This window comes from Crinia signifera, chromosome 7 (genome assembly GCF_055691185.1).
Source record: "Crinia signifera chromosome 7, ASM5569118v1, whole genome shotgun sequence".
Classification (NCBI taxonomy): domain Eukaryota; kingdom Metazoa; phylum Chordata; class Amphibia; order Anura; family Myobatrachidae; genus Crinia; species Crinia signifera.
In genome coordinates, this window is record NC_139223.1 from 118,621,263 (window position 1) to 118,644,321 (window position 23,059).

Sequence of the window (23,059 nt, forward strand, 5' to 3'; positions counted from 1 at the left end):
CCTACCCGCCCTTAAGCTAAATCACCAATATTTCAGTTTCCTGGGAACTTTTTTGAATACATTTATTTTCAGTGAAATCGTAAAAGAGAAATTGATTTCATTCCGAAGGATTCTCTGAAAATCTGAGTCAGAGCTAATTCATGAGACATGGCTGAAGATCAGCAGAACAAAAAGGGGACCATAGGGGGGACCCTTAGACTGAGGTGTTCCAACCCACCACTACCAAAGATGCTTTGTATGCTAGAGGAATATAGTTTCTTACACACTGTAAAAATGTCCAAGATTTACAAAAAGTACAGAGCCTCGAACCTTCCATGGAGTATTTGAAGTAGAGGTCATTCACATTGACCACAGTCTCTCCGTCCTCTTCTCCACTACGGAGGACATGGATCCTTTTGATCAAATCAACAATGACTTCATTCACTCCTCCAGAGAACATGACCACATCTTTGGGCCTTAGGATTTTCTGCCTCAGAACACTGCGCATGGAGAGCCATTTCTTCCCCTCCCTGTGGACCAACATCAAGTGCAAAATCAGAAACAAGCATCAATGTTCTTACTAGATCACTGGTGGTGCCCTCATCACAAATTATGTATAATGCAAAGAGGGGGACATGGACTAGTGTGCATGGATTGCAAGGGTGCAAAATATAGCTCGATTTACTTCTAAGATATAGGAGGCTGGCCAAGAATGTTCACCAACATAGCCAAAACTAGCCTGATGGTACTCACGCAGATATGAGACCAGTGGAGCGTCCTCTAAGGTCTCTGTACTCCTGCCAAGACTCCATGTTCGCTCTCTGAGGGGCTTCTCTCTCAGCACGGAGAACCTGAGCAATCATGTCTCTGTCAGCGATGGAAACCACAAACTGAGGACCAAAGTGAGACTTGAATATCTTCCCGTATTCACGTGTGTGTTTTTGCTGCAAATCCACAGATTAGTAGAGAGAAAAAATTAATAAATCATATTTGCTGCTTGTTCTTTACTTATGGGGTACAGCTGCATTGCCCCTAAAACTAACCAAACCTTAATCTAGTGGGAGAGTTGCCGATATGCAGGAACTACAAGTGGAAGCAATGCTAACATTGTAACATTTCAGTTACAGAAAAGATAGCAACAGCAGATAGGAAACCGATCTGAAAATTAAAAATCAATTGGATTAACCTCCCTTCATAATCTTATATTGCAAAATATAGATTTTGCATATTATACACCACAACAAATCCTTCAAATGTGACAACTGGTTACTATTGGATTTCCAGGACTCATACAGGGAAACTTCATTCTATAGTACATGGTCGTTACTTAGTTTGGCCAGCAGATGGCACACTGAGCTAGACTGGCACAAATAGAATGTGCCAAGTATAGTATTTTCCAGCTGCATCAGTCACAGGTGTAAAAGACCAGCGGGATCGGATGCGGTAATGGAAAGAGGAGGATTATTTCAGGGGTGGGAATAGATTTAATCAGTGTCACTTTATACCCAAGAAAGACGTTCCATCCCCCAATCTGCACCAGATGCTGAAGCTTTGACATTAAATATACAGTGTCTCCTTTCTTAAGAATGAAAATACAATTTAACAGTTCTACTGGACATGATGCAGAACTGGTCTTCATATTCCCCGAAACACAAAATGTTCCAGAGACTGAAAGATATAAATATATAGATGTATCCTCATCCCGAATAGGCCCTCTTTGCACGACAGGTCTTAATAATAATTTCCCTTGCTTTATCTGTGACTGATTGTAAGACCACCACATTTGGCATTCTCTCTAAGAAACAAATGTTAAAGAAAAATACTGTATGCTACTGGTCTTTGAGTGACTCAATCGCGCAATGCATCTCGCGCCACATCAGTCAAACATATGGGCAACCATTATGTAAAAACTCCTCTGTATTTAAACCCATTCTATACACTACTATTTCTTCATTCATGATATGTCTGAAAGGTGTATCATAGCTAATCCTGTTTTAAGTAACACAGATTAGAATGATCAAAAGACCATAATACAACACAGAAGTAGATTCAAAACACTACTTGTCTACTGGAGCTGCTCATAACCCAGACCACCTTTCATCCAGCTATCCCACTGTCCATCTAAACGGTTACTCCATCAACCGAACAAACATCATACCATATAAATGCTCGCCATTTGAAAGATTTTGTGAGGTCGCAGAAAAGAAAAAAAACAGACGCAGTCTACTTCTGCAATGCTGCAAAACACAGAGCGTAGTGCAAGGTTTGTCTTGTTCAGTTATTTTTTCTTTTCTTTTTAATTTAAAAATCGAAAAATAAAAATGTCAAACTCGCTTTATTTTCTCTTTTCTTGTTCTCCTAATAGAGTGTCAAAATGTATCAATGGTCAAGAGGGCTCTGTACAAACATAATGACAAATCTATTCTCTTATTGGTTTCCTTTGGGCAGCAGCGCCGGACAACAGGCAGGTCAATGGAGGGAAGAAAGGGTTAAAAAAAAAAAAAAAAAAAAAAAAAAGAAGATATCCAAGTCTACAGACCTGGCCTACTCTTAATACCACATACAGGTAACTACACTTTCTATTCTGACCTGAACATAACTTATTCTTTTCCAATCCAATGTTTGGTCTGACTACTCAGAGGTCACATATTCCTTTAAATCGAGTTTTCGAAATTCTCATTACAGTCTAAGTTTTAGCAATATTTGAGTCCAGGTGGCAAACTCAAATCGACTAAGATATTTATTTACTGGCCTGTGCTCAAGCATGGATATCCTTAAAACCTGGACCGTAATGACAGACTTTGGGGAACTTACAATGTGGACTGCCAAACAGGGTGACGTGGAGTGTAAATCAAACCCTCTTTAATATGAGGATGGCCTTCATGGACCATTTTTCAAACAATGTTCAGGACCCCTCTTTCTCCCCACTAGTGTGAGAGGCTCACAAATATGTCAAAGGACAAATAATTGGATATGCTTTTCATGGCAACAGAGATAATAAATTGGAAATCCAGCAACTCTCAGAGAGCGTTCAAACTGACTTCTCCCACAAATGTCAGCCAACGAAAAAAACAAAAAACAAACACTGTAGGGTGACATTCTATGGGATGAGATTTCCGTTTTTTGGCGTTATTTAGACCACAAAATGGCGATATCGCATTTTTCATAGAAATCGCAAATTTAATGTGATGCGCTAAGGGACTGAAATCGCATATTATGTGCGTAAAGGTATGCGGACCAAAAGCGCGAGATTAATTCGCACTTTTATCGCATCCAGATGTTTTCCCATTCAAAAGTATACAAACCGCTTATTTAATGCAATGCGCATTTGCAATTCGCACTTTTTAGGTGTCTATTTATCGCACTTATTTCAGACCTGGTTCTGTTTGGCGAATTTGCACAGAACTCATTTTGGTCAAGTGCACACATGGTTAATTTCAACACAGGTGCCCTCCTTATCACTCCCAAACACCCCTACATTAACCCCAACATCAGTAAGGACACCTGTGAGGGTTTAAATCATGTAGATTTTTATGACTATTTTCAAGTTGCTTATCTGTGATGTGTCCCATTTGGAGGAGCAACGCAGGAGGGAGGAAGCTGTCCAAAAGATCCTGGTAGCCCCCCCACTACTGGGTACCCCACGTATGTATGGTGCTCGCCTGTTCCTGGACTACCTGTCGGATCAACAGGTTGTGGGGATGGTTACGCTGAACCCCATTACCCTGTAGGAGTTATAGGAGCAGGTGAGAGAGGATTTGTCCCATTTTGTGGGTGCCAACTATGCAGTGTCTGGCCACCACAAATTAATGTGTGCCCTCTACTATTTGTCTACAGCCTCCACTCAGTCTGTGACCTCATGGGCCTTGGTGGTATCACAGGCCACTTTGTCTAAGCATTTTACTCAACTGTTACTTGCTATAAAGAAGTTGTTGCGGACATACATCAGCAGCCGTTACTTTTCTGGTAAGCACATGTGCCCTGTACTCCAAAATTTACCAGTGTTGTAAGTGTACTCATTAAAAAATGATTGACCAATACCATCTGTTTCCACCCACATTTAACCTAACCCCAGTCCCCAACGGATGCACGTGGTGGTGCTGACCTATCCCTTGCTGATATCTACCTTCAAAGTACTCTTGATACATGTATGAATGAAGTTTGCAGTGACACATGGCTCACTGGTGTTGTGGAACTACATGTGCCAGCATGCCCAGACACACTACAACCATTACAGTCCAAACCATGAGTGTCAGAGCCTGCTGGAATATGTAGATCCGCAACCTTTGGCAGCCAAGGAGTTATACCACACTACTTTACTGCAATCCCATAGTCATATACCATTATAATAGGTTGTAATTCACACATTAATTTATATTGAGAAAAAGACACAAACACAATGGTATGCGGTTAGCAACTTTTACTTTTTTTTTTTTTTAAGCATTCAGCATTTTTACATGTGCTAAATACCAACTGTGGGGCCATGTACAAAGATCTTTGGCATTTTAGTAAGTATACACACTCATGTAGCAGCTACCTTCGGCCAGCATCAGGCAGCCCTACACCACTCCTAGAGCCGGCACTAAGCCCACCACGGGTCCTCACACTCCGACGGGGTGGGGAAGTGGGGGAGCCACTTATTGGGGTGCTGGATACACTGCTGAGGGTTGATGTAGTGCCACCTCACACATTGGCTTCCTGCTGCTGCTGTATTTGGGCCTGCATAGCTAGTAGGGCATTGGTCTGCACTGTGCATGTTTGGGTTAGTGCTGTGAGAGTTTGGGCCATGCTCCCAATATGGCTATTCTGCTCCCTTATTGCAGCAGTTCGTTCTGCAAAACGGGTGTCAATACTGTTGGCAATGCGCACTTGAGTGCCTACACCTACCCGGACACTACGTGCAATTTTGCGTAACTGAAGGAAGGTGTCACGCATGTACCCCTGTATATTACCAATTTGGAGGCTTTGGGAGGCCATGAATTCTAGCTGTTTGTCCTTGAAATTAACCAAGGAGTTAGCTACTTGGGAAGCAGTAGCTGGTGTATGGGGTGGCTGGGTGGTTGGGGGTGGGTTGGGAGACACCCCACTTGGGGGAAGATCACTCTGTGACGAGGTCTGCATTTCTTCCTCTGCCGCAAAGGTGTCGACCGGATCAAGAATGATGTCCATTTCGTCTAGCACCACTATTGAAGAATCTGTTGGGTTGCTCCCTAGTTGTATAGCACCTGTGGATACAGATGAAGAGGTAAGTATTGGTGCATATATAGGCCACACTGTCGTCTACACTGTTTTACATAGGGCTATAGATGGCTGACGCCCATACCTAGGGGTGTTATGCACTTACACATGTACCCGGATACAGCATGCAACATTGACAGTAATAATATGTCACATGCCTAGCTCAGATTACATTCATTTCCTTTGCAATGTAGCAGCAGGAGCTGAATGTAGTGTGAGATATTGTTGATGTGACATGGGTGTGTGTACTGTATGTGTAATGGGGTGTTGTATAGTCATTTACCTGCTTCCGCAGACTCTGCAGCAACGGGCCTTCTTCTCTTGGATGCCGCAGCGCTTCGGGACGGACAATCTGTACAAGGAAAGATGGCCAGGCATTAAGGACCTTGCAATGGATAAGCATTTTCGGAAAACATGCTTTGATTTCTCAATAATGGTCTATACCCAATGGAAAAGGACTGCATTATATCTGGACCACCTTTTTTTGGTTTAAATTCAAATATTTATTTTAAAGCTTAGTAGTAAACTAGTGTACACATGACAACTATTGGTTAATCGGTGGTATGTAGGCATGGCAGCTAAACCACCAGTACACCACAGGGTTTTTGTACACATACATGTTAGTCTGCTAGAAAGAATGGTACACTGTTATTCACTGTGATTAGTTGTGGAACTACAAGGCCCAGCATTATCAGCAATTCCAAAGTAGGAGCAGCCATTTTCTTGTACATGACCTTGCTGGGCAATGTAGTTCCACAGCAGCACTTTACAAAGCATAACAATACAAGTGCACATTACAGGTATAATACATTGGCACGTATGTTAAAGTTTGCATGGGGTCACACTTACCAGCTCGCGGTGGCGTTTCTGGCCTGTCGGAATCCGCCACATGCATGCCAGGCAGGACCTCAGGTGGGATGATGCGCTTCAGCTTCACCTCATATGCATTGTAGCTGACAGTGGTGGGGCTTCCTCCTCCAGTCCTGGTGGCCTCCTCCATCTCCAGGACCATTTTATGCTTTAACTGGTGTTTGATATTGATATTAAAGCGCTTTTTCACATTGCGGACCAGGCGCTTATGATGACTGACAGCGTTCACCGTCTGGGTGATGTCCTTCCATATAGCCCGCTTGCGCTGGGCAGTGGTCTTGTAATTGCTTTTGCCAAGCAGACGCTCAAACACTGGCATGATAGCCCGGACAAGTGCCACATTTTCTTCATAGGAAAACCTCACCATTCTGCCACTTTTGGTGCGACCAGCTACCACCTCCTCCTCCTCCTCCTCCTCCTCCTCCTCATTTTCACCACCAGCCAGGTCGCCCTCCTCCTCCATGCCAGTGTCTTCCTCCTCCTCACCAGCATCTTCCTCCACCTCTGACATGTGGCCCTCCTGCAACTGGTGTGGGGTATGGTCTAGGGCTTGGCTGTAGGATGGGGATGCCTCCTCCTGCTGGGGCTGGATGGCCAGGGTCTGGGCTGAGGCTGGCCTTGCTGTGGCCATGCTGCCTGCCACACTGCTGCCTCTCTCACTTGACTGGCTGCTGCCACTGCTCCCTCTGCCACTCATCACTCTGCCACCAACACCTCTTCCTGAACTCACGCTTCCACTGCTCCTCTCCATGCTCCTTACTTCCTATCAAAGAGTGAAATGGCGCCAATGCCCCTTTATATAGGGGGTGTGATGCATAATGGAGGGGACACAGGTGGGCCAATAGGTTTGGGGGTTCTTAGTCATGCGGAGACAGTTTTGTAAATCGCACTGCGGTTGGTCCAAAACTCGCACATGACCGGCGGAAGAACTCGCACTTTTTTGTTACTTAAAATCGCACTTTTTTGTTACTAAAAATCGCACCTCTTCGCCGCAATTCGCACCTCTTCGCACTTTTCAGCCTCAAATGCGCATCACATTAAATAATCGAATTTTGACTGAAAAGTGCGATTTTGAAAATGGCGATTTGCGGCGATGTGGTGCGCGAATAAAACATGCGCATTTAGCGCATCCCATAGAATGTCACCCTGTATAGTCAGTTCATCTTACTCAAACACAAGCGCTTCACTCTATTTCATGAATACACAGAAATTGCTTTTGTGGCTAAAAACACTACACTATTTTAAAAATATTATATTAGGATTTGTATAATCTTTACAGGTGATCCCATAAAGATGAGGATTTATGTCCCAAAATATAAGAATTCCTCAACTCCTCCAACCTGCCCTTTGTTAATCATTATACTCTAAGTCAGTGGTAGCCAACCCTAGCCCTCGAGAGCTACCAACAGTTCACATTTTCCAGACAACCTAGCTGCTGCACAGCTGCACTCATTTATCACTGACACATTTTAAAAGATACACAGGTGGAGCTAATTAGCTCACTTGTGATTCGGTGAGAAGACCTGCAAAACATGCACTGTTGGTAGCTCTCGAGGACTTGGGTTGGCTACCCCAGCTCTAAGTCCTAGCGAAGCTTAAACTCGTCGGTCACAGATCTTACTTTACTGAAGCCCGTCACCCAGATGGCTACCTCATGTCATTCTAAAAAACATTCCAGGTGTCATTGGTACCACATATGACCAAAATGTTCTGTATTGTGATTTTATTTTTCCACTCAGACACTACTAAAGCCAAAATTAGCCTACACACTAAGTTAGGAAAGGACACTTCTTCCATAAACTACTGCCCTATATCGTTGCTCAACACAATTGAAAGGTCTTGGTCAAAAACGAAATCTTGGCCAATAAGCTAACCAAGTCCCCATCTAATGGGCTGTACCCGATAAAGAGAGGCATTTGAAAACACCCAACACAACAGAAATATATAGTGGCAGACACAGTTTAGTGATATCACTAAGGTGATTTTTTTTAAAATTCAGTATTACCCCTCCCCTATATGCTGGGAAATAGCTATTTGTTAACACCCATGTACAGTTGAAATTATGTCAGCAATCAATATTTTCCATTCATGGACAAAGCATTAGGGCAGGATGCTCTAAGACAGAAATGCAGTAAAAAACCCTTTATTAGAGGTTTTACCACATTTCCATACGCTGTAATGCCCCTCCGCCAGGTCAGCGTTGCAGATGGAATCTCCACTTCCCTATAGAAGCCTATGGGGTCCTTATCACAGCGCCGCATGAGTGATCAGCCACGTATCCCTCCCAGCAGGCTTCACGTCCAGCCCTCTGCGCATGTGCGAATGGACTTCTGGGCCTCAGACATGGAAGTCCTTGCCGAAGCCGCATCATAAAGGACAGCTCTTATCGCAAGAGCTGTCCTTCGCGTTAATAATCACATATGCGATTATTTAGAATACGGTACCCGGCAGAGAGGGGAAGGGGGCGATGTAGGGTGGTAGATGTTAGATCCCACTCCCTCTCATGGTTTTTATGACCACTTTTATAAGACCAACTACCCACCATTATTCAAATGCATAGCACAGGATCTGGTTATATTGTATTGCCAATTTATGTATTTCTTGCTTCGGCCAAACCAACGTAAAAAAAAAATAAGTGTCCTTCCCAGAGTATTGCTTTCAAGCGCTACTCAAGCAAGTTGCATGACATACTAAACTACAAACAAGAGGGTGGGTGGACCTAGAAAATGAATTACTACATGCGGTCAGCTTTGCTTTCTTCCCTGGCTTCATAGCAAATATCTTATCTGCCATCAAATTATAGGTTTTGGTTATCCAGGCAAGTAACATTTTTAGGGCCTAAAAATTATTGCAGAAAAATCTGCCTATCCCTGTCACGAGTGGTCACTCTCACACCTTATACACTCACTTTTTAAACCAGCCGTTCTACGGATGCTAAGGTGGGCATTTGAATTTTCCCACCCAGCTATGACAAGTGCCTACTGCCCAGAAAACAGAGAGAGAGGCGATTGCACAGCCAAAGCAATAGGTCTTAACAACGCAATTCTCAGACATATTGGGGGGGGTACACACACACACACACACACACACACACACCCCGATAGGCTAATGATATATTGCCCATTCGCTCGAAGGCAGATATATTGCCTAGTGTGTATATAGCTTTATCTAGCTGATATACAACACTATCTGAAATAATCTCCGGAATCCTCCATGCTATGCTATGTGATGGCCACACTTAAAGATTTAAATTTTATGTTCCATTATTTGGCCCCTAAGCTCTAGGTCATGTAGCTGGTGTACAGACGTACTCATCACTGACTGACATGTTAGAAGAACTACGTTTTCCCTTTCACCATAACTAGGTCTGCCTTTCCATGATGCAGAATAACTGTCCTCTAGCTCAGAACATTGGCCCTCTTTCAGAATGGATAATCTATGCTAAGCTGCTAGGCCTTTGAGTGCCAAGTGAATTTGTCAAAATAGGTGTGGAAATTGGCAAGCAAACTCCTTTATTCATCATAAAGACCTGTAATGTTTATCTTAATGCTCACCGTTAATTTGAATTTATATAACAAATGTGAGCAGCACTGGCATTTTTAGCAACTATTTTGCACAGAGATGTTGGCACTCAAAGGGTTAAGCAATACACATGCTGGATAAGGTGCATACCACCCCCTGTCTGCATTTGCGATCACATCAAACTGCGATGCGATCTCAATTTAAGTGAAACATTACGACCATTTAACCTTACTCAGGCTGCCTGTCAAAACGGCTTGCAAGGCCAAGGAAATCACGCGCAGTCCTTGGCCTGGCCACTACACTACAACATACCTCCCAACTTCTGTGTTGGTGAAATAGGGACACTTCGACGAAAAGGGGGTGGGAGTATGCAAATTAGGGTGTAGCTTATGCTAATTAGCCGCAACCTCATTTGCATACAAGAATAGACGTCTATTCTATTAGATTGGGGGGTCTCCCAACTGCCACCCCCGCAGCGGGACAATGCCTGCCGCGGGTGGGACAGCGGGACAGGACCCGAAAATCGGGACTGTCCCGCTGTAATCGTGACAGTTGGGAGGTATGCTATAACGAGGGCGGCATTCCTCAGTTTCCAGAAACGCCAGTTTCCCTGTCTATCCCCACAAACACCTCTGACTGTGAATCAGACACAGGTGTTTGTAGTTTTGCAATTTGATCAATACTGTACGTCAGGAACTACCCTGCGATTCGCATATGCGAATGCAGCTGAATGAGACCATTGTGTGCTGTTGAATCATTTATCACTTTAAATTCCTAGAGTTTTAAGAGTTTTTGGGCTTTTACGTAGTAAATTCTAGCAGATATTTGGAGGCAGCTGCTTGGCCACTGGCCCAGGAAAAACAAACATTGGGCAAGTGTCAAAACATGGAAAAAAAACCAAGTGTTCTAATATATGTAGAGTTTCCGCTCTATTCACATAACCAAGCCAGTGCCTGCTCCACTAAGAACCATGAAACATTTAGGGTTTTATGTAGAAAATCATCTTGGATAAGGGAACGTAGAACCATATTTACGCCAGTTGTGTATAAAGTGACTATAAGTAAGTCGTTCTAATTAAATAGATGTGATTTTTTGTTTCAAAGGCTCCTGCTCTTTAGCACGTTGTCATCTGTGTAGAGCATTTAGTCTCTGATAAAAAATACCACTAGTTGGCTTGGCTGTAAAAGCTGGCTTAAAAAATAAAAGTATTAGAATAAACCAATCATTGATACACAGTACAATTAGGGGAATGGTCTCTTTTTGGGTCAAAGAACAAGGTCCTAGCTAGAAAAACATTACGCACCATGGCGCTAAAACAAGCTGCATGTCTGCCTGTAAATTAAGCTTTTAAGACCAGACACATCCAATATAATTAAAGGCTCCTAGCACCTCCATGGGGGAATTCAATTTGTGTTTTGCATGCTGGCAGTCACCAGATGGCACCTGACAGAGAAATTCAAGTGTTGCTATTCGGCCACACATAGCCGTCGGCGCTGATATTACGGTTATGTTGTCCTGTCATTTTGACAGGCTGGGAACTAGCTAAACCTAAAAGAATTAGGTTTATTGTAACATCCCATTAACATTTCCCTAACAGCACTATGGGGCAGATGTATGAAAGGTCGTTATGGGGGAGAAGGGGTATCAGCGCACGTTATGTGCACTGATACCGCTTCTCCCCCATGTATGATCGAGCCGGGATGCGTCCATATCGGCGCTGCTATCAAAATTATAGCAGGCCGAATGTATGAACGGTCAACATCGCTGACCGTTCCGCACGAGGCCGGGATTTGCTTCGCCAGCATCAGGCTGGCGAAGCCCTATCTAGACAGCAGGGACAGCGCTGTCCCTGCTGTTAGGTCTGGGCTGCGCTGGGGATCTCGCGTGAACAGCGAGATCCCGCGCATGCCCAGTGCGGCCGGCCGGGGGACAGGAGATAGCGCATCAGTATTAACTGATGCGCTATCTCCAGAAAGGGACATCGCCGAAGGGGGGAGTTAACGCTCCCCCGCTTCGGCAGACAAGATGTTAATACATCTTGTCGATGTCCCTTCCTGCTTCGCCTCGCTATTGAGGCGAAGCAGGAAGTATCATAGCGGCGCGATAAGCGCTGCTATGATACATCTGCCCCTATATGTTCTGAACAGATTTATTACATACAAATGTATCCATGCATCAGGAACATTCATACAAATCTGTAAAGGCCCATACACACTGGGTGACTGAGCTGAAAGTCGCTCAAAACAGCAGGTTTGAGCGGCTTTCGTCTCAAAGCCGCCCAGTGTGTATGCCCCAGCAATGAGCGCTGCTGCGCGCTCCCGCATCATCGCTGGGAAAGCCGCTCATCTGCTGGTAATACACTAGCACTGCGCTATGCAAAACCGTCCTCCCCCCTCAGTCGGTGCCGGGCAGGGGGAAAGCCACTAAGTGTGTATGCACTAAGCGGCTTTGCCCCCCAACAATGATAATGATCATTGCTGTCCATACACGCTGGGCATTGTCGCCTAGTCGGTATGGACCTTAAGTGTAGATTGTGCTGACATTTTCAGAATAAGGGGGAGATTTTGCAAGGCAATGAGATAGTAGCTGATTGCTTTATCTATTGAGAATAAAAAAGGGAGCTTATTGGTTGGTACTTTATATCTCCACTATAAGTCTCTCCAAGCTTTGATAATCGGGTATGGGTCACAGGGTCGACAGTCATTAGGTCGACACAGGAAATAGGCCGACAAACATTAGGTCGACATGGAAAATGTTGACATTCAAAAAGTCAAAATGATTTTTTTTTGTTTTTTGGTGTCTGCGTTGACTTGGAAAACTTACACGGTATAAGGGATTCAGTATGAAATCCCGGCGGTCGGGATCCCGGCGTTCAAAATCCCGACCGCCAAAATCCCGACAAGGGGGGGGGGACGTGGATCGCCCCCCCCCCCCCCTTGCGGGCTCGCTGCGCTCGCCACGCAGCGGACCCGGTGCCTCGCTACGCTCGCCACGCAAATTTATTCTCCCTCCAGGGGTGTCGGAAGGAGAAAATGTCGGGATTCCGACCGCCGGGATTTTAACTGCATCCCGGTTTAAGTGTACCACTTCACACGCCATGCTCAGCACACTATTATATTCTCACTATATGCCCACTTGGATAGTAAAGTATGAAAAACCACCCTTTAAAAAAAAAAAAAAAAAAAAAAAAACACACATCTACCTTTTTCATGTCGACCTAATGCATGTCAACCTATTTCATGTGTCGTCCTAGTGACCTAGTGTCTGTTGACCTAATGACCGCATCCAGATGAATCATCCCCTAAAGGTTCATTGATATCTCAGGGCACGGTAGTAATGACACTATTGCTATGTAAACACTCCCCTTAGGGCCCAATTCAGATCTGAATGCAGTGCTGCAAGTTTGCAGCCCTGACGATAATTGGCCGACCACGCATGCGCTTGGTACGCTTTGTGGACACACAAGCTGTCCATGCAAAGGCAGCCAGCAATGGCAGCCTGTGGCAGTAACCCTGCATTTTTTGGGAGTGCCCCAGAAAATGCAGGTGTTCCCTGGTCATTGAGATGGAGGTCCTTTTCCCCGCGGCCATCGCAGTGCAGAGTAAAGCTGGGTACACATCTATACAATCCTTTTTTTTTGCAAGCGTTCGGCCGACCGTACTCCCGTCGGACCGTCCGCAAACAGCCGACACGCGCGTACATACCTGTACAATTTACTTGCGACGTCTGATGTACTCCCGTCCAAACAGTCGCAAGAAAAGGATTGTACCACCGTACACACTCTCCCGATTTGGGCTATTCACACTTCACATGTGACCAAAATTATAATAATGGGCTGGGTTAGGGCATAATTCTAGCAATCACCCTTTTACCTATTAAAAAAAAAAACGGCGTGGGGTCCCCCCCACAGCCGTAACCAGCACCAGGCTGAAGGAGCCGGGGCTGGTATTAAAAAAAAAAAAAAATCAGGAAACCCGACAAATAGGGCTTCGCTGATTTTTTAAAACCAGCCCCAGGCTCCAGGTCCGGGGCTGGTTCCCAAAATACGGGGGACAAAATGACTAGGGGTCCCCCGTATTTTAAGAACCAGCCCCAGGCACAACCAGCCAGCAGGGTAATGCCACAGCCGGGGGACACTTATGATATAAGTTCCCGCGGCCAAAGCATTCATCCCTACTGACCAGTCAACCTGACCAGGCTGAAGCCTGGTACTGTCCCCGATGCCCCTGGGCGGTGGGCATCGGGCTGATGGAATGGTGTAAAAAAAAATAGAATAAAAACGATTGTTTTTTCCTGTGGAACTATGAGTCCCAGCAAGCCTCCCCCGCATGCTGGGACTTGGAGAACCACAAGTCCCAGCATGCGGGGCATTAAAGGGCCCGCTGGCACTTGTAGTTCCACAGAAAAAAAATAGTTAAATAAATACACACTGACACATATGAAAAATAAAAGTTTAATACATACATACATACATTACACAAACACACTGATACTTACCTATCTTGATCCCGTAGGTAGGTCCCTGGGTCCGGTCCACTGGCTTGGTTCCGGGGCTCCAGGGCTGAAGAGTCCGGGGTCCTGGATCCGTGGTAATCCAAATGGGTACCTGGGGAAGGAAATCCAACTCACCTGTCTTCTGGCGACCACCCCGGCATCTGCTGTTCAAGACGCGCTGCTCCCGGCTTCTGTGGTACCCGCTCTGCCTCCGCTGTATACTAGAGATGCAGAGGTCCTTCTCCCTCGGCGTCTCTGCTCAGAATGATTTCTGGCCAATCAGGAGCCGAGAAAGTCGGCTCCTGATTGGCCAGAAATCATTCTGAGGAGAGACGCCGAGGGAGAAGGACCTCTGCATCTCTAGTATACAGCGGAGGCAGAGCGGTACCACAGAAGCCGGGAGCAGCGCGTCTTGAAGTGAAGATGCCGGGGTGGACAGGACAGGTGAGTAGGATTTGCTTCCCCAGGTACCCCTTTGGAGTACTACGGATCCAGGACCCCGGACTCTTCAGCCCTGGAGCCCCGGACCCTGGGACCTACCTACGGGATCAAGATAGGTAAGTATCAGTATGTGTGTGTGTAATGTTTGTATTAAAGTTTTATTTTTCTGTGTTGTCAGTGTGTGTTTATTTAACTCTTTCTTTTACTGTAGAACTACAAGTGCCAGCGGGCCCTTTAATGCCCCGCAGGCTGGGACTTGTGGTTCTCCAAGTCCCAGCCTGCGGGGGAGGCTTGCTGGGACTCATAGTTCCACAGTAAAAGACAATAGTTTTTATTCTATTTTTTTACACCATTCCATCAGCCCGATGCCCACCGCCCAGGGGCATCGGGGACAGTACCAGGCTTCAGCCTTGTCAGGTAAGTCCTGGAGGGGGGGGGACCCCTTTATTGGGGGGGTCCCCACTCCCCCAGGGCCCCTAGCCAGGCTGACTGGTCAGTAGGGATGAATGCTTTGGCCGCGGGAACTTATATCATAAGTGTCCCCCGGCTGACTAAAATTTAGGCGCAAACACGTCTATATAGAACTTTAGTCAGCCGGCAGGGTGACTAAAGTTCTATATAGACCGGTTACTGCATCTATTTTAGTCACCCTTTTACTAGTTAAAAAAAAAAAACGGCGTGGGGTCCCCCCCACTGCCGCAACCAGCACCAGGCTGAAAGAGCCGGGGCTGGTATTAAAAAAATCAGGAAACCAACCAGATAGGGCTTCACTGATTTTTTAAAACCAGCCCCAGGCTCCAGGTCCGGGGCTGGTTCCCAAAATACGGGGGACAAAATGACTAGGGGTCCCCCGTATTTTAAGAACCAGCCCCAGGCCAAACCAGCCAGCAGGGTAATGCCACAGCCGGGGGGAGACTTTTTATACAAGTCCCCCCGGCCAAAGCATTCATACCTGTGACCGGTCAGCCTGGCCAGGGGTCCTGGGGGAGTGGGGACCCCCCCAATAAAGGGGTCCCCCCCTCCAGGACTTACCTGACCAGGCTGAAGCCTGGTACTGTCCCCAATGCCCCTGGGCGGTGGGCATCGGGCTGATGGAATGGTGTAAAAAAATAGAATAAAAACTATTGTCTTTTACTGTGGAACTATGAGTCCCAGCAAGCCTCCCCCGCAGGCTGGGACTTGGAGAACCACAAGTCCCAGCCTGCGGGGCATTAAAGGGCCCGCTGGCACTTGTAGTTCTACAGTAAAAGAAAGAGTTAAATAAACACACACTGACAACACAGAAAAATAAAACTTTAATACAAACATTACACACACACACACACACACATACTGATACTTACCTATCTTGATCCCGTAGGTAGGTCCCAGGGTCCGGGTCCGGGGCTCCAGGGCTGAAGAGTCCGGGGTCCTGGATCCGTAGTACTCCAAAGGGGTACCTGGGGAAGCAAATCCTACTCACCTGTCCTGTCCACCCCGGCATCTTCACTTCAAGACGCGCTGCTCCCGGCTTCTGTGGTACCGCTCTGCCTCCGCTGTATACTAGAGATGCAGAGGTCCTTCTCCCTCGGCGTCTCTCCTCAGAATGATTTCTGGCCAATCAGGAGCCGACTTTCTCGGCTCCTGATTGGCCAGAAATCATTCTGAGCAGAGACGCCGAGGGAGAAGGACCTCTGCATGTCTAGTATACAGCGGAGGCAGAGCGGGTACCACAGAAGCCGGGAGCAGCGCGTCTTGAACAGCAGATGCCGGGGTGGTCGCCAGAAGACAGGTGAGTTGGAATTTCTTCCCCAGGTACCCATTTGGATTACTACGGATCCAGGACCCCGGACCCTTCAGCCCTGGAGCCCCGGACCCGGACCAGCCCCGGAACCAAGCCAGTGGACCGGACCCAGGGACCTACCTACGGGATCAAGATAGGTAAGTATCAGTGTGTTTGTGTAATGTATGTATGTATTAAACTTTTATTTTTCATATGTGTCAGTGTGTATTTATTTAACTATTTTTTTTTCTGTGGAACTACAAGTGCCAGCGGGCCCTTTAATGCCCCGCATGCTGGGACTTGTGGTTCTCCAAGTCCCAGCATGCGGGGGAGGCTTGCTGGGACTCATAGTTCCACAGGAAAAAACAATCGTTTTTATTCTATTTTTTTTACACCATTCCATCAGCCCGATGCCCACCGCCCAGGGGCATCGGGGACAGTACCAGGCTTCAGCCTGGTCAGGTAAGTCCTGGAGGGGGGGACCCCTTCATTGGGGGGGTCCCCACTCCCCCAGGGCCCCTGGCCAGGCTGACTGGTCAGTAGGGATGAATGCTTTGGCCGCGGGAACTTATATCATAAGTGTCCCCCGGCTGTGGCATTACCCTGCTGGCTGGTTGTGCCTGGGGCTGGTTCTTAAAATACGGGGGACCCCTAGTCATTTTGTCCCCCGTATTTTGGGAACCAGCCCCGGACCTGGAGCCTGGGGCTGGTTTTAAAAAATCAGCGAAGCCCTATTTGTCGGGTTTCCTGATTTTTTAATACCAGCCCTGGCTCCTTCAGCCTGGTACTGGTTACGGCTGTGGGGGGGACCCCACGCCGGGTTTTTTTTTTTAGTCAAAGCTAGAACGCGCTTTGTCAGTATAGTCGCAAGGACGGCAGCATATCGGTCGGACGTGCGTACACACTGCACTTTTGTTCCGATATGGGGCCGTCCTGTCGGATGAAAATTAAACTGCAAAGAACCATCGACCGACCGAGTATGGACGTCAAGACAGTTTTTTGCCGTTTATCGGTCGGTAGGGACAGTGTACACACCTATACAATTGAACGGCTGTCCGACCCAGAACGGAAGAACGGCCCGACAATTGTATATACTTCGTGTTACTGACAGAGGGAAAAACCATTTAATGGTAAGCAATTGCGAATGGTTTTCCCCTCATGTGCACGGCTGTGAACGAATTTGCAGCTGTGCACATGAGCAGGAATTCGCTTGTGCGGGCACTGTTTACCTGATCGCTGGGCTCCGTAGACTCACAGCCAAGTGATCAGATCTGAATCAGGCCATTAGTGCCAAGAGCAGCTTAATTTTTCTCCTGGCACCTACATTCTCTTGGTACCAATTTCACATCACATATGCGGGTCTGACTCAGGTTCAGCACTTTCACATTAAACCCAGGTTGCCAAAAGTCGATTTACCAGTTCTGTATTATCCAGATAGAAGTACAAGCACTTTATATATTATAAAAAAAAAAAAAACCTTATATGCATTATTAGTGCAGCTTTAGAACTTCAGAGTGTAAATCACTTGCATTACACTAACCTGAGCGCGCTGTGCCAACATATGTCTCTCGCCTTTCCTACAGCTCAACGCAATCATCACTTATTGTAGAAAAGCAGATTCCAGCACTCCTCAGTCTTTTTATCCGGTCACAGTCTCCAAAATATCTTTTTCCACTAGCGAAGCTAGTGAGAATATGAGGCACTGCGGAGATCAGACCATGGCTGTCAATCACTCCTAGAATGATTGACAGATGAAGCTAAATATATGAGATGCTTCATGAGGAAGAACCATATTATACTTTATTACTTTGTTATGATTTGAAGAAATTTTAAATAACTAAAGCCAACTTTTCTTTTTAACAGCAGCGTCTTAAAAATAATAGTGAATCTGGCTAGAAGATGGCGTTTGACTCCAACATGAGCTTAAGCTGCTGGCCTTAACTAAAGTAATAGCCAAACCCCGGATGGCCTGAGAAGCACGGTTTTCACTCAAATGAGTGGCATTGCTGAATGACACATTGATATCATGGTGGCTGACAGACAATGCATTTGATTTCCATTCAATTTCAATTGGATTTCGATTTGATTTTGCATATATGAGCAAAATCAGACAGCAAAATCAGACAAAATCAAACTGTGCGTACACTATTAGATTTGTGAACATAAACAAAAATAACACTATAAAAATAATAATGACATTAATACAGAGAGCATTGCTGTGACCACCAAATTATATTGACAGCATTTAAGCAATTGCACCACAATACTTCAGCTGGGTACACACTAAAGGCCCCCATACACTAGGAAATGAACCTGCAATTTGGGCTTGTTTCCTGCAATTGCAACAAAAAGAGTCCAAATTGTATGTGAACGACAGAAAGTCATATATCCTGGGCGCAAGGGGGAAAACCAGCGACGTCTCTGAGGTGACTGTATGGCCACCTTTAAAAATGTGTTACTTGTGTATTATCTGGGCGCCCGATTTTTTCATCGCACGTTAAAAAATTGCGTTGCATCGCATACATTCATATCGCATGCGATGCGATTGTACCCGATTTTTAATCGTACAGGAACCAGATGCCTGATGTTAAATGCCCCCCCCCCCCCCCCCAGACCAGATTTTTGATTGTACACCCACCCTGATGGGCGATTACTATGTTAAATACCCCTTTGTTAACGCCACTCCACTATCAACACCAACCCGAAGTGTGGCGAGCGCAGCGAGCCCGTGAGGGGCGGCGGTACGCGTCCTCCGACCTTTTCATACCCCTACTATCCACATGAGTGTGGAGTTTATTCTATATAGTGTGGCGAGCGCAGCGAGCCACCGTGCCCAAAGCGTGGAGAGCCCCGCGAGGGGACGCGGAATACATGTGAAGTAATACGCGTCCCTTCGCCACGCTTCGGGCTCGGTGGCTCGCCACACTATATAAAATAAACTCCACACCGATGTGGATAGTGGGGGTATGAAAAGGTCAGAGGACGCGTACCGCTGCGCTCGCCACGCTTCGGGTTGGCGTTGATACTGGGGTGGCATTAACAAAGGGGGCATTTCACATAGTAATCACCCATCAGGGTGGGTGTACAATTAAAAATCGGGTCTGGGGGTGCATTTAACATCAGGGTGCCTGTACAATGTAATATTGGGTATAATCGCGTTGCATCGCATGCCACTAGTTAAGGCATGTAATGCGAAGCGATATTAAAATTGTACACTCCGCCCGGGAAAGGCTCAAAATCGGGTCCAATCACATTGCATGCCTTAACTAGTGGCATCCGATATATCGGGCGCCCAGATAATACACAAGTACCAAAAATGTCACTGTCCATGCGCCTGTCATCCTCTCCCCTTACTAAGGGCCTGTCATCCTCGCCCCCTTACTATGCACCTGTCAGCCCCACCCCCCATACTATATGGTTTTTGATCCACCTTCTCCATCACAATTTATAGCAGCCTTCTCACTCGTTACATTGTGTCTCTCAGCTCCCTTCTCCTGAGCCACCCTCACATAACAGTATGCCTGAGAGAGCCAACTGTGGTGAGGCCAGGCAGGCACTGCAAGAACAGAGAAGGTTGCAGAATTAAGGTGCCCACACACTTGAACTATTTTTTTGCCGATTTCCGATAAATCTGATGACCGATGTTTACCGATAATCGGTCGAAAATCGTCCGATTTCGGTCCGAAGCACGCTCCCCTGTGGATCTTTTGCTAAATCTTTTTATCTTACGTGCTGCATGAAAGATCAGAAGATTTAACGTAAGATCCATAGGAACGCACATGGGATCTTAAGAAAAATCTTTGGTAAAGATGTGCGCTTGCCTGAAATCTTTTGTCCAGGACAGGCAAAAGATTTGAAGGCTAATTTATGCGCACATTAAGATAGTAGATTTTTCTAGTGTGTGGGCACCTTTAGAACAGCCATGGTGCGTAATTCAATGCTGGAGATGGGCTCCCGCCTCCAGGCAGCCTCCTCTGCAGAAGGGGCGTCAATGAAAAGTGAGATAAGGTGGTAATGGAAGGGTAATTATGCAGGCGAGAGGGTGAGGTGGTGGGGGGCAGCGGCAATAGGATCACAGAGGAGCAGGACAGAACAGGAGCTGTTTTTTCACTATTTTTGAATACTGCCACATGTGGGTACAGTGCTGAATAATAACACTTAGGCGGCCTGCTCATCACTGAAGAAAGAGGCGGAGCTCAGATAAGGATTAATAGAGGCAGTGCCCAGCACCCTCCAGTGGTTGACGCCCATGGGCAGCTGTCTTATGGTGGCGCCGACCCCATGTTTGTCTGTGAAATTCAGTGGAACTGACTAGGTGCACATCGTTCAGTGTGTACGAACGATAAAGATTTTTTCACAAAACAAGACTGTCAGTGGTAAAGAAAACTCTTAAAATCGTTCAGGGTGTATGCACTATATCGTTCATTCTGTAGCTCGAGGGAGTTTAAGGGAAATCGTTAACAATATCACTAGCTGCCTTTATCGAATGGTGAGCCAAGGTATCTTGTCGATGAATTGACCGTTATTAGGTCAACCAGTATTGGTCAACACGCAATAGGTCGACATGGTCTAGGTTCACACAAGCAAAAGGTTGACATGTTAATGTTCGACACAGGAAAAGGTTGACATGAGTTTTTCCATGATTGTTTTTTATACCAACTTATTCTTACATCATGATCCAAGTCGGCATAAAGGGAGAAAAGAATAGTTCCCAAAGCATGACAAGTACAGCGAGCTATTCAAGCAGCCACGGTACACTTGTACAGTGTCCATGTCAACCGATGTCGACAGACCCCAAAAAGTGAAACTCATGTCGACATTTTGCTTGTATAACTTGTCAATGTCAACCTTTTTCAAGTGTCAACCTATGGCCTGTTTCCCAATAGTGGTCAATCGAGTAATCCACACCCGTGGGCCAGATGCACCAAACTTCAAAAAAGTGATTAAGTAAAGAGTGATAAACCACCAGCCAATCAGCTCCTAACTGCCATCTCACTGGCTGGGTTTGAAAAATTACTGGAGCAGATTGGCTGGTAGTTTTTCAGTCTTCACTTTATCACTTTTTGAAGCTTAGTGCATCTGGCCCAGGGTGTATGGAGCTTTATAGCTGCTAGCATGGATCCCTGAGGAACTGGCCATTATGATTAACAGCTGCAGAAAATGTAATGTTACATAAAGCTGTAAATCATAATAGGTACTGCCTCATCTTTGCGGCCACCGCGTACGCTATGGATCTTACGTAGCGTACGGCGCGCCACCATCTATTACCTTTAATAAAGTTATGGCGAGTGAAGCGGAGCAAGCCACTAAGTCTGAAATGTGGTGAGGAAGTACCTCATAATATTTTATTACTGCAGCCAATAAATGTACAAATGAGCACAGTATCAGACGTTACAGCCTTATACTAAATGGTAGAGTTTCGGTGGCACACAAAAAAAGGCCACATAAGATAAAAACACTGGCTATACTTGATACTGCAGAAAAGCCTACATCGCCAACCTAAAGCTCTTCAGCGCTTTACTTTTTAAGGATTAAAGTCAGCAGTATGTACAATGCACATATTACATACAGCACACACAGGCCAGTGGTGCACATGGGTGGGCGTGGCCTCAGTGCTGACAGCGGACACATGACACGCCCCTGGTTGTATAACTCTGGAGCAGCAGAACACGTGGGGACTGGAGAGATGATGCCTGAGAAACTTCATTGGCAACATTAACCCCTGCAGCGCCAAATACATCCTGCAGGGCATAACATTACCCCTCCCTACATCCTTACAGACTTTTAATGCCATGAAAGCCCAGACACTAACGGGTTACAGTACTACAACTACACCAGCAAAGGGAACATACACATTAGCACCTCCGGCAACTCCCTACACCTGCTCCTAGGTGAGTGCTTGCACAGCTCCATCATTGACGTATACCCATGTACACACACACACACACTAATCAGCTAAATAAGGACCCCCAATATAATGCAAAGTGCACCCAGCTACTTAAACATAATGGCCTCCCATAAACACAGTGTGCATAGTGCCCCCAGTACCTGGATCTCATGGATGCGGCTGAATCCGTCTCTCCAGAAGAACTCCATCAGGTTGGTGAGGGTGCTGGGGCCCGGCATCTCCTTCAGACTTTTGGCCAGGGCCGTCCTTCTTACCCCTTCTCCAGAGCTGCCCCGACCTACTCCCCCCTCACCCCCTACCTCCTCCCGCACAGCCTGGCCGGCAGCCCACATCCCCGGGAGCCTGTGCACCCCTCTCCTGCAGCCTACCGCAGCTTCCATGTCCAGGAGCCGCCTCATCCTTTGCCCTAGGAAAGCCATCACGCCCCCCCAGGCACCCTGTGATTACAGCACCAGACCCCGGGCTTGTGTCCTCCTCCCTCCCAGGTCTCCTCCACACACTGCAGCCTGGGCATCAGCTTACACCATTATTAAAGACTCCCCTCCCTCCCCCAGGGGCTGGAGAAAGGGGGTGGTGGTCTCAGAGCTGGAATCAATGGTTTCTTATGTGTCTCATGAAAAGGGGGTAACTACCCCCTTCTCCACAGGACACCCCCTCCCATCCCTCTTAGGTGCATTTGCAGATGTTAACCCTTCATGAGCTGGAAAACAATAACCATAATTTTCCTTAATTAAATGTTATTGTCTTTTCCAACAAACTCATTAAGTATAATTTCCCTAATCTTATGCATGAAATGTTTTATGGCTAGGTGCTAGTTCCTAACGTTCATACATATTGTGTGTTGT

General features: G+C 46.3%; 1 protein-coding gene across 1 annotated transcript in view; it reads right to left on the reverse strand.

The window, feature by feature from the left end:
• The window catches only part of CYP27C1 (cytochrome P450 family 27 subfamily C member 1), a 43,475-nt gene extending 20,694 nt beyond the window's left edge, over positions 1-22,781 (reverse strand). Inside the window, exons 1-3 of the mRNA XM_083153667.1 lie at positions 22,355-22,781; positions 733-923; positions 310-509 (exon numbers count right to left, since the gene is read on the reverse strand). Of these exons, the coding sequence (XP_083009793.1) occupies positions 310-509; positions 733-923; positions 22,355-22,633 (670 nt within the window). The 5' untranslated portion in view covers positions 22,634-22,781. The remainder of the gene's footprint in view (positions 1-309; positions 510-732; positions 924-22,354) is intronic.
• Positions 22,782-23,059: the final 278 nt, after the last annotated feature.